The sequence below is a fragment of the Gobio gobio genome (assembly GCF_949357685.1).
Source record: "Gobio gobio genome assembly, chromosome: 20".
NCBI lineage: Eukaryota > Metazoa > Chordata > Actinopteri > Cypriniformes > Gobionidae > Gobio > Gobio gobio.
The window spans coordinates 21552343-21565560 of record NC_137113.1 but is presented as its reverse complement, the minus strand read 5'-3'; the positions used below and the strand labels follow the sequence as shown (position 1 = coordinate 21565560).

Here is a 13218-nt window from a genome sequence, read left to right as displayed (position 1 = left end):
AGACATAATGATTTTTATACTGTACAAACCATATATTATATGCCCCTACATTAAACCTACCCCTAAACCTACAAATCTAACAAAACGTTCTGCATTTTGTACAATTTGTATAATTTTCACATTTATTAAAGCTGCACTATGTAAAATTTTTGCATTAAAATATCCAAAAACCACTAGGCCAGTGTTATATATTTTGTTCAGTTGAGTACTTACAATATCCCAAATGTTTCCAACTATTTGTAAATCGTGAGAACATTGCTATTTTATCTAAGGAACTGAAATGTGTAAGGGAGTCGCCTGTCAATGGTGTCATATCTGCATTCCCCTCAGTTTCCGGTTTTATTTAGCAGAAATGTTTTACTCTCACTGCAGTGTGTAATAAGTGTCATAGCAGCCGCCGAGCATACGCACGGAGTAACAACATCATTTTGAACACAATCAGATGTATCTAATATGATAAACAGAGCTGTGTTACCTCATACTCATGACCGGAATAGCAAGTGGCGCCAGCGACGTTGGCATAATAAAAGCCCCGCTGCTCGCGAGGCATGTTGTGTTCGTCTCACATTAACAATCGCTCCAGTGGCCTTGCTCAGCTCCACAACACTCGGTCCTGCTCTGCTTCATACTACAGTAACTTTAATAATCGCATCCATGAACATGATTTCTGCCCGAGTTCCCTCAATTGGTCCCCACAATATATATATATAAGTTGCATTACATCCTGGAGCCCGAAGGTAAACGGTCTTTTAAAAAATTGTTATAAACTACATTAACACTGTTATTTAAAAGAAATGCAGATCTGGAAAAATTAAGAGACCACTCCAAAATTAGCAGTTTCTCTGGATGTATTATTTATATGTATCTGTTTTTGAGTAAATGAACATTCATTTTTTATTTATTCTACAAACTACTGACAACATTTCTCCCAAACTTCAAATATTGTCATTTAGAGCCTTTGGAGCGTTGTCCTGCGTGAAAAGCCAATCGTTTGAGTTGGGGAACATTGTCGGAGCAGAAGGAAGCAACTTTTCTTTAAGGATAATCTTTATGCATCCTTTGCAAAGACGTATCCGCCCAATTCTATAGCTTTACTGAAGAACCACCAGATCATCACCGATCCTCCACCAAATTACACAGTGGGTGCAAGAGGCTGTGTTGAAGGCCTCTCCAGGTCTCTGTCTAACCATTAGAGGACCAGGTGTTGGGCAAAACTGAAAACTGGTCTCATCAGAGAAGATCGGAATCAGACTCAAGCCACGTACAAAGTTCAAGGTTATCCTGGAAGAAAACATGCTTCCTTCTGCTCTGACAATGTTCCCTAACTCAAAGGATTGCTTTTACCCACATAAAAAACTCCAATCCACACAGCCAGGTCATGGCCATCACAAACTCCAGACCTGAACCCTACTGAAAACGTATAAGCAAGAGGGTCACCAGCTTTTAAATAAAGCCAAGCTGCTTTTGGCCAGGAGTGGCATAAAGTGTGATAGGGAGCATGTGACGCGTGAAAGCTGTGATTGGAAATCAGGGTTATTCCACCAAATATTGATTTCTGAACTCTTCCTAAGTTCAAAACAAAACAAAAAACAGTATTGTGTTGTTTAAAATGTATATAATCTTGTTTTCTTTGCATTATTTGAGGTCTAAAAACATGCCATCTTTTTTTCGTTATTGCGACCAGTTGTCATTTTCTGCAAATAAATGCTCTAAATGACTATTCTATTTGAAATTTGGAAGAAATGTTGTCAGTAATTTGTCAACATATAGGGTACATAAAAAGAGTTTTGCAGTGCTCTCTTTTTCCAGAGCTGGTGTTCTTTAACCTAAAACGAGTCTAGAATATAGACTTTAAATTATTTGTATTTACACCCTCCCATTAACCCTTCATTTAACAGACATCTTATAGCCTAGACATGTTTGGTGTCCCAACAGGCTCTTCTGTTCAAATCCAACCCTCGGGTGCCTCCCTCTGTTTCCCCACGCTGCTGCTCCTCTGTCTGTACACACACGCTCCCCCATCCGGTGCAGAGTGGACGCGGCGCGGCTTAAATCATCTGACGTGTTTTGCGCATTTCCTGAACTGGCGCTTGAGTGCAGGGAGAGAGAGAGCGTGTGTGTGTGTGAGAGAGAGAGAGAGAGAGAGAGAGCGAGAGAGAGAGAGAGAGAGAGAGAGAGAGAGCAGGGAGGAAGGCTGCAGCGCAAAAGACTACATGAGCGTGTAGCTCAAATGCTTTCGCCTTCTCAAATCAACAAAGAAAAGAAGCAGCTGAATATCTCGGCGAGTGGATGGCAATAGTCTCCGGCGGTTCGTCAGCAGACTGGGAGAAGGAGGAATCCCAAACGCCTCTCCCACTCAACGCATACTGGAAAACGAATAGTAGGCTACAAGACAAACCCATCTGAAGACCATCACATTTGGGATATTTTCCTCTATATTGCTGGCGATATTTTGCCTCCTGGACTCGCTCCGCTACTCAGCGCTATTCCAGACGTAGGGAATTCGATTGTTTACGTATGCTTTCCCATAACGAGGAAAGACGGATCGTAAACAAACACGGGAGCCTATGGTTTTGCATATCGCGTTTTTGCATCCTATTAGATTGTTCCGCTCAAATGAGAGAATCGGGCTGATCCGTGTAGTGGTTTGAGGGATTAAATCATCACAGCATCCATCTATGTGCATGTATAGCTACTGATGACGTGATGACATCAATGGGTATAGCGACCCCCTGAATCAAAACCTAAAACCGTCTGTTCTTGCAAAGAAGCCAGCTGCATCTCACTTGAGCGTCATCATGGTGGTTTTTAATGGAGTGTTGAAGATCAAAGTTTGTGAGGCACTGGACCTGAAGCCCACTCCATGGTCGCTCCGGCACGCAGTTGGACCGAAGACCCAGACCTTCCTACTGGACACGTACATTGCCCTCAATGTGGACGATTCACGTGTGGGCCAAACTTCTACCAAGCAAAAGACGAATAGCCCAGCTTGGAACGATGAGTTCGTAACAGAGGTTTATGATGGGAAGAAAATTGAACTGTCCGTCTTTCACGACGCACCAATTGGCTATGATGACTTTGTGGCCAACTGCACTATTCAGTTTGAGGACCTGCTGCAGAATGGCAGTAGGCACTTTGAAGATTGGGTATGTTTATCTCACAATTTATTGGCATGGTGTAATTGCTTCAATCTGGCTCCTTGGGGCCCCTCAACGCTACACATTCTGGGTGTCTTACCATTCTCTCACACCCAAGCTCTTCTAATGAGACCGGATTGAGAAACACTGGTGTAATCTAGTGCAGTGGTTCTCAATCCCTGTCCTGAAGCTGCCCAGCATTGGACATTATGGATGTCTACCTTTTATTATTTATCACACCTGATTTCTATAATCTGCTCATGTAGCTGCAAGACCTAAAGCTGGTGTGGAGACATCCAAAATGTTGTCTAGGCCATCATTTTCACAGGGGCTGGCCAGGTTTCGGCTTCTCCTCAGCAAAGCCCCTTCTTTCCCAGCCTTCCTCACGGGTTCTCACGCTCTGGGGGTTTTCCCATTTCTCCACAAAACATGTTCTGCTGCTGTAGAATCCAGACCTATCCATTTACCATTTCCGTCAAGTGAAGCTCTTTTGCAAATTGCCTTCATGATATGTAACGCACTCATTCCAGAGAAGGAAATAATCAATGCTTATTATGCAAGCTGTAAAACGAGTTTGACACATAGTTTGAAAGATGTATGTTACAACCTATCATTTTATCTTTTCGTTTAAAAAAAAAAAACGGTGGTACCTGTAGGATAGCCCTGTCAGATCTGAGTTTTTTAGCCTGCCAGTCACCTTATTTTGGATTTGGTCCACTTGGTAGAAATAGGCCCATTTAGATCTCAGTTCACTGGCTTTCATTAGAGTTTTAATAGTGTTAGCTCTTTTCTGTCTTCTCGTTTGAGAATGTTTTTTTAATGAAAAGAAAGGCTAAATGCATAATAGATTAGATTGTAATACTATTTGCAATGCTATTGTGTGTTTTAATAGGGATGTGTTACACAGCTTATTATTAACTTATTTTTTACAATAGTCTAAAAGTGGAATGTTTTGATGCTTTTGTGATTCAATGTCATGGAAAAATAGTCCGAGATTAATTTAGCATTCTAATCATGCCTGGAATTATGAGTTGGTCTGTTATATAATCTTCGTCCAGATGAGGGGCTGCAGTGGGAAGTGCTTTGTATGTTTGGTCGTTAGACACCCAGGGTAAGGTCAGCATATATCGATTATGTCGCTGCATTGCTCAATCTTCCCCTCCTGTCGCTGGCAACTCATGCTGTAAATGTGTCAGGCGAGAGAGTGAGAAGGAAATCAATTTATTCTCTGCATTCCCCCATCACGGCTTTGACGACTTGCCTAATCATCATAACACATCCTGAGCCTTCTGTCTCACCGTCGGCTCTTTATTTGACCTGTGGTACTAAAGAGAAACATTTGCCAAGTAAAATATTGTTAACCCATCCCAGTTATATATGCTAAACTACTTTTACTGCTTTTGCAAATATTACTTGATTCCAAATGCTAACCTTACAAATGTACAAGTTCTTGTTGTTTTTTTCTGTTAGACCGTTAGTCTAGTTTTGGCCATTGAAAGGGTAATATTGCATTCACTCACGCCAAAGCCAATTAAAAAAAAAAATGGCTCAACAAAAAGGGCAGTTTCTGGCATATGTTAATTATGGCAAATGCATCTGACATAATCGGAGCTGAACGTTTTGTCAGACTTCATAGCCACAGACACGCTTGATAACAACGATTCAGACAGAAGCCCTGGTATGTCTAATTTCCCAGAGAGGCAGAGAAGTACAATCTTCATCTGCCATGTCTTGTTTATGCTAATTAATAAAGCAAGAGTGTGCTTACAAGAGACAGTGACCGGAGATGGAGGGTGAAGGTGTGTGGCAATCAGGGTTGTGCGCCATTCAAATTTGAATTGAGAATGTTTAAAAATCAATTCCTGAATTTAAACAGAATTTGAATTGAGGTAAAAAAAATAGGATAAAGAATTAAAATGTTAATAATAAGAAGTACAATGCAAAGAATTTCATGTAAGAGTATTTTTTTAATCTAGAAAAGCGGCTTAAAACAAACTAGTGGTTTGATAAAGTCTTGTTTGAAATTTAAAAAGCATTGAAAGCCTGGCAATGTATGCTTTTAGGCTTTGTAAACACACACACACACACACACACACACACACACACACACACACACACACACACACACACACACACACACACACACACATACATATATATATATATAATGGTTCTTTCTGGTTCTCGAATCTGATTGGCTGAGAGCCTTTTCCAGCCATTTGATAGTCTCCCAGTATCAGCACTGGTCCCGTTTCGCCGTTTGTATCACTGTGCTTGCGGCGACTGTCATGGCGGTCGAGCAAATCCACCATTTTTTAATAACTACTGTTATTGTGTCATGGAATGTAATTTTAAGAGGGTTTTTTTAGGCGAGAATGTAGTTATTTAGACCTCAAATATGTGACTCATATATAAACATAGCGCCTATTTTACAATTTGATTAGACGCTTTCGCAGATGCGAGCTCCAGACCCGCAGAGAACCGCTTCATCTCGTCCAGTCCTTCGGGAATTTTCTGCTGGCTCGCATTTAGATAGTGGTTAAACATGAGATTTGGGGCAATCTTTGGTCTTATTAATCTAGAGCAAATTGATTTGGCTAAGGGCATAGTTTCATAACTTTATATTTTTATTTAAAGGGGTGGTTGATAATGATTTCACTTTTAACATAAAAGGCTGAACAGTTTCTGACATTTTCAGTGCGTGTCTGCTGCTATCACAAGCTCTTGAAGCTCCGCCCTCTTCTTGAAAGGAGGCCAGCAGCTCATTTGCATTTAAAGGGGCACACAAAAACGCATTTTTGCTCACCCTCATAAAATGACAATTTTAACATGCAATAAAAAATGATCGGTGGGGTATTTCTAGCTTAAACTTCAGATACACACTCTGGGGACATCAGAGACTTATTTTACATATTAGAAAAAGGGGCAATATAGGACCCCATTTAACTCAAATCTGTAGGCTACTATAAAGCTGCTTTTGACTGAACTGTTTGCTTGTGTTTATTTGCTATTGCACAAACTTCAACTTCATCAAAGTATTTGTATTTGGTATCGAAACGGGTCTGTTTGTGATTTTGATTTTCGACTTTAGTGAAAGTTACATTATTGCACCGTTAGATGGCAGCAAAGACCGTTTTAATGAGTGAGTCAGTAACAAAGACATTTATATTCAAAAGATGAAACAAGGTTGTAAACAAGGACATAGGGCTGCATTGTAACAGTTCATACCCTACGTACCATTCTAAAATTCCAACTCATGAATTGAAAGGAAGTCAGTTCATTAATTCTGAATTTTGCACAAACCTGTTGGTGATGTGATTATTTAATTTGTTGGACAACCCCCCCCCCCCCCCCCGTATGGTGTAATGAGCCTTAGGATGTAAACTTCTTCAAGTTTCTAGTGTCTTCTCGAATGAATGGAGGAACAGTATGTCTAAGACTGAAAAAGAAACCAAAAGAGGCAAATTTTCAAGAAGACAGTTGTTTCTTGGCTCGTCATTTGAGCAGCAGAGGCTGTGGAGCCAGACGTCTCCAGAGAAACCCACACTGTTCACGCAGTGGACTCGCATCCAATGAGCTTCATCTGTATATTTACTCCCACTGTTACCCACACAGGTGGAGCTTTATTCTGCGTGCAACAAGGAGAGCATGCTTAGTAATTTGGATAACCACCTCTACTTAAACAAACACAAACAAACCCACAAAGAAACAGTAGCAGCACTGTTACAAAACTGTTTCGGGCAAAAGTTACCAACAGGACCTCAGACCCTAAAGAAGACACTGTTGTGTCATGTTTGTTGCTTTACCACTTCTCTGTTGGGTTTCTGGCGTGTAATCGTTCCCCAACACATGTTGCGGTGGCCTGGTACGATGCAATAAAGTTTTCAGAAATTGCACCACTTTTGAGCACACACATCTTCTCTTAAGCTGATGGTTAGTTGTGTTTGAGTAGACGTGGTAGCTGTCTGTGTAGCATTTAGCAGAAGAGGTAATTGGAGCCTGGTCTTTGTGGATGGTTCTCAGACGCTACTAAGACACAGTCTCACGTCTTTGTTGTGTGAGGCAGGAACGGACTGAATAATTTACAACCCTTCCATCAGCCTCTTTATGGAATGTCTGACCCTGCAGAGATCATCCACAAACACTGTTAGCTCAAGTTAGCAACAATCCCATTATCACCAGCGAAAGTGGCCTTTATCTATAGGGATATCTCTGCCTCTTGTTTCTAGGCTTTTACTGAGGGGTCATCTGTGGGGAGTTGGTGAAAGAGGGGGGCGCTCGTGGCAGGGAGAACTTCTGTTGATCTTGTAGACATTCATGCGCTCTTGTCTTTTTCGGGTTCATTCATTCTCCTTCCTCATATTGTCCTCCTCCTTCTGTCACTCTGCTTCCTTCGTTTTCTCTCTACTGGGTTTCCTTCCCTTCCATTTTGTTGTCCGAACTATCCTTATATCCCTAATATCATAGGTATTTATGCTCCTGACGTTATGTCCAGTCCATTACAAATCAGCTCCAAATGCTTAAAACACATTTCACTAGGAGTGTTGCTTTAGCCACAGATAATGAGCTTTAAAGGCCTGCAGTTTCCTTAATGTCTTTCCACTGCATTACAGTTATCGATTGCACTCAGTATTTTACAGGGTTAAGCCCAGCAGCTCTCTTTCCATTGTGTCTTCTTAAATGCTGGTGTTAGCTATACATTTCTTCCTGGTTACTGGACATTGACATAATCTGCCCTCACTTCTCCCTGGCCATTTGCGCAAATAGGCCAGGCCGAGGCTAAAAAACCAACTCCTCCCCCTGTTTGGCATACCGTTGCCACAGGAACCCATATCACCCTTTTGCCAAGCCAAACGCATCAGAGCTGGGTGTTGATTGAGTTATTTCACTCATCAGGGATTTCTTAGGAATCCCGTATCTATGCTTCTAGACTATGGGGGCAACATGTTGACTTGCACAGACAGAAACCTTCTCACGTCACACCGTTCGTTGCACATCGGTTCACAGTGTTTTTCATCAGTTTTCAAATCTCGGGATTTGAGGGGGAAGGGTGAATTGTGGGTAAGCAGGGATCAGTCCATCCAGCAGCACTAATTAATTTCATGAAATGACTCGATGAGAGACCGGTGAAATGCCTTTATATGTTTGTTGTGTCTGTCCTCATTTGTTCCTCTTGTGTAGTTTGGTCTGTTTGTGTGTGCTTTGCAGTTTTGTGTGTCACCGCCGGTTGTCTAGCTTTCACATGCTGCATTGAGCTCTTGCCTGGGGCACATTGAGCATGCTTACAGTGAAAGGGAACAATACAGGTGACATATGAGATACTCTGGCAAATATGCTTGATCTGCACCGCTATCTATGTGACCCAGTTACACACACTCACACACACACTTATACTCTCAGCTCCACAGCAAAATATAGCACATATGTGAATATATTCTTTTCGTTGCTAGTGCTAATGGGTTTTAAACTTCTGACTAGTTGATCTTTGGTGCGGATTCAGGGGGAAGTTTGAAAATTAGTGATGGAAAATGTAGTCTATTTCAATGTGATGGATTTCATATTGATTTTAGAACTTTGAAGGCATTTTTCTCGGTTCCAGTGTTGGCATAGTTTTGCGTTTTTCACTTAAGGTCCTTCATGGTGTCAGTACCATTCAAAAGTTTCGGGTCAATTTTTTTCTCTTTTAAAGAAAGTAACGGGATAGTTAACCCAAAAAATAAAAATGACCTCATGATTTACTCACCCTCACGCCATCCTAGGTGTATATGACTTTCTTCTTTCAGATGAATACAGAGTTATATAAAATTATGTCCTGGCTATTCCAAGCTTTATAATGGCAGTAAATAGAGGATTAGATTTTGAAGCCCAAAGAAGTGCATCCAGTCTTTTCGACACCAAAAGAGTAACCCCTGACACGATGTAGGACTCTCTCGAGGTTCAAACAAATAGGGATGGGCAACAAACTCAACCTCCTCTTCTCTTATATCGAAATCCTCCAACATTTCTCTTTAAAAATTCTCATTTTAGACTTCTATTTCGTGAACGATGTTTTGTTTTGCTCTATCCTCTGTGTTTCCACGTTCGTCAATATGTCATTCATCAGGTCAGGGGTTACTCTTTCGGCGTAAATCGATGTGTATGGCCATCTGTCAGAAGCTAGCTATTTTAGTTTATAAAATGTTAAATATGGATATTTTTCTCACAGCAACACATCGCTTTGCTTCAGAAGGCTTTTATTAACCCCCTGGAGTCATGTGGGTATCTTTTATGATGGATGGATGCACTTTTTTGGGCTTCAAAATCAAATCCTCTATTCACTGCCATTATAAAATTCGGAAGAGCTAGGATATATTTAAAGTAGGGCTGGGCAAATTAACTCGTTAACGCGGGCGATTAATTTTTTCAGCTTAACGCATTAAAAATATTTAACGCAAATAACGCAGCGTCCGTTTTTATATCCATTTTTGCCTAGCGTTACATGATCACGCTTCTATTCATGTGCAATGCTTCCAAGCGCGACAAGACACAAGAGAACGCGCTGTATGTCAATGTCCTGTCTGTGTGGCTGCGTCTCATGTCAGCTAATCGAGGGACACTCTGACACACACACACACACACTCGATGCACAGACAGACTCGTGTCAGTCTCCTGCTCACATCGAGTTCTCTTTTGCTCTTGAACAAACAATAACAACAACACAGAGAATTTTGAGTATTCATATTAGGAGTCTTAAATTAGTTAAATAACGTCTTAAATGAACTTAGAGTTGTGAGGAAATGAGATGCGCGGGACAGCGCGTGAGATCCGTGTCATGTTCGTCAGCGGCCGTTCTTAAAGTGACAGGAGCAATGATGATGCCTGTCATTAATGTTCATCAAAGAACAACGGGAACAGAGAAAATTGTAGCTTTAATGATGATTAATCTATATTTAATTTATTATTTATGCAGTTAAGAAAGGTGTTTGATAACTATTACATTTCTGTATATGTCTAACAGGGAAGGCCATGGGTAAATGTAACATTTATTATTTTGGGTTTACGTAAAGATTGTTTTAAGTTCACTTAAATGAAAAGTTGTTTTTTTAAAGCCTAATAAATGTTGAAATTGGGAGCTTTCAGTTATACTGTAATGTAACGTCATTAATGTTTCATAGAGACATTAGTATCAGTGATACTGGCCTTCATTCATAAAAAGATGTCATTACAACACATATTTAAAATATGCTGTCTTTAAATTGTTTATACATTCATTTGGAGAGTAACTGAAATTATTACAATATCAAAATATTAAAAACTTAAAATATAAAAAATGTGTGATTTAATTACAGAAAAAAAGGCGATTTTAATTAGGTTTTTTTTTTTTTGATTCCCAGCCCTAATTTAAAGGTGTCATGAACTGGCTTTTTAAAAAAATATGTACTGTTGTCTGAGGTCAACTTATGATGTGGTTTTTACATTCAAAAACATCATAATGAATAAGTAATAGGCTATTTTCTGCCTTGGTTTTGAGGTTCTCTGAAAAATACTCGGATTTGATTGGTGTGCCGCACTGAACACTTGGAAGGCTGAACGGCTTGGATTGGATAAGATTTGCATATTTAATGAGCTTCAGCTACCGTCGGTCCATATGGGTATCGTCTGGGGAAATGCTCAGAGGACTCGCAAAATATCAAACAAACACAATGATTAAATCACACACACACACACACTCTCGCGGACACGCACACACTCTCACTCACACACTCGCGCGGACACACACACACACACACACACACACTCACTCACTCACTCGTGCGGACACACACACTCACTCACTCACTCGCGCGGACACACACACACACACACACACACACACACACACACACACACACACACACACACACACACACACACAAACTCGCGCGGACGAGTCGGTGGGCGGGGCTACAGAAGCATATTTATCTATAGAGGTGGCATCTAGGTCCTATTACTTAAGAGGTCTGCATATTCTGAGAGCTCAGAATATGTCGACCACTGACTTCATATGCAGAAGCGCAGCCTCAAGCCCGCCTACCGACTTGTGGAGCTAAAAGGATCGCACTACTGAGCAATAAACATGCTGGTTCCAGCTCACGTGCGTAAGACATTTTGCATTTGTTCGCTTCATTTCACCGCAGAATCGATTGTAGACAAGATACAGGTCAAGACTGGATTTGCAGACACCTTGAGATTAAAACACAATGCTGTGCCTTCTATATTGGATCCGACAGGAACGGTGCAATATGTGAGTAAAACATGTTTTTTAGATGTGTTAGTATTGCATTGTTACAGATCGTTTGATATCTATTGATTAAATACCTTAGCACACTGTCACAGGCTGGAGAAGGTGTTATTGGTTCATTCGTGATCAGACTCTGACTTGTAACGCCAGTGCTCACAAAGGCCAATGTCCCGGGGCATTGTGTTTTTCAGACGGGCTACCAAAACTTTTGATAAAGGCATTTCGCGAGTCCTGTGAGCATTTCTCCAGACGCTTTCAAAACAATCCCCACATGTACTGAGGGAGTAGACTGGGTAAACCCAGCCTGATCTGCCGGCGATTTGATTTCGCCCTGCAACTCAGTCTGGAAACCTGTGCATTAATTTCTACTGCTTCTGTTACACTTTTGCGGGAGCCAATCACTGACGGGCTTATCCACCTGACGCGCTATTGGCGGGTTTAACACGATGACGGATAGAGAAGCGATGGGTTGTTGTCCGTTGATCACGTCTCTTTTGGTCTGGTTGGTTGAAGGACTATCCAATTGCGTACAGAGTCATTTAATTTATGCTCGTTTATCATGCCTCTTGTGTAGTAGAAAATACATAGCAGACTCCCCTGACCAATGTTCAATCTTCATTTCAAAATGTATTTATAATTATCTTTTAGGGACTATAGAAGCAAATAATGCTAAATTAAATGTATTATACATTTCTAGGGAAAAAAATCACAACTTCTCCTAAAGAAGTGCTCATATGGCCAGAATCTTCCATCATCATATCTGCAGTCATCTTCACTGCAGGAGCCAACAACAGACTCGAATCCTCTCAGCACCCTGTTCACACTCTGCATGTTCACACACACACATGCCAGTGCACCACAACCATCAGCGTACGTGTGTGTGCGTGCGCTCGTTTTATGCCTGAGATTAAATCAAAGTAATTCACACCTCATGATGTTTGAGACACAAAGGCGTATAGTCTGTTCCTGTGCTCGCAGTTACATGAGCGTTTTATCTCCAGATGGCTGTTTTCATTTTGTCTGGTCTCTTTTTGTGCTATTTACTAAATTAAAGCCGTGAAGCCCTCTCAGGACCTAGGGTTTATTCAAACTGAATTCCAATCAGACCTTCAAAGGCTCTCATTATTAGTCTGTATCATGAATTATGCACAATTAGCCCTGGTGTGGTGTCTTATTAGTAATTCATGGAGCTCTGAAGGCTTCACTCAGAGCCGGTGCGTTCACGGAGCCGAATGTGCTCGTGTGGCCACATTTGTGTGTGATTTCGAGTGTGAATGGGAGCCGTGCGTGCCGCCCAGCCGTCATGCTGAGGCTCTGCTGTTGACAGATGGACGTAGGAGGACTGTTGCTGAGCTCAAACTGTCTTAGAGAGAGGGTAAGAAATGGATGAGGAGAGTATAATGGAGGAGAAGGCGAAATTGAGGAGGAGTGGAAAGAAAATGTTCCTCTATGTTTAATCATAGCAGAGAGATTCATTTAGAAATCAGTGGCACATGTGTTTAAACTTCTTGGACCTACTTTTGATTTCCCAAGTGCGCAGTTAGGCACAAGTCTTCAGTTGCACACAGTATTTATGTTTCTCTCTCTCCCGCATCCCTACAGTAGGCTATCCTAGTCAAACCAACAGTCCTAATAGGACTAACAGCTTAATGTGATGAACTACTTTACTACAGCCTCATCCTTTCATATTTCGTTCTTAAAGAAACAGGGTGCTGTTTTTGTATAGTCGGGATTGACACATCACTTTTTATATTTAGTCATGAGACGCGGATCCATAAATCGCAACCACTTCCACGTATACTGAATGTACAAGGTAGAAAT

General features: G+C 41.1%; 1 protein-coding gene across 2 annotated transcripts in view; it reads left to right on the top strand.

Annotated features, from left to right (window-relative positions):
- Window positions 1–2029: 2029 nt before the first annotated feature.
- Window positions 2030–13218, top strand: part of prkcea (protein kinase C, epsilon a) — an 86864-nt gene continuing 75675 nt past the window's right edge. Inside the window, exon 1 of one of the 2 annotated variants that reach the window (XM_079800994.1) lies at window positions 2030–3146. In XM_079800994.1, the coding sequence (XP_079657120.1) occupies window positions 2799–3146 (348 nt within the window). In that variant the 5' untranslated portion in view covers window positions 2030–2798. The remainder of the gene's footprint in view (window positions 3147–13218) is intronic. The other variant, XM_079800995.1, reaches the window with a different exon arrangement.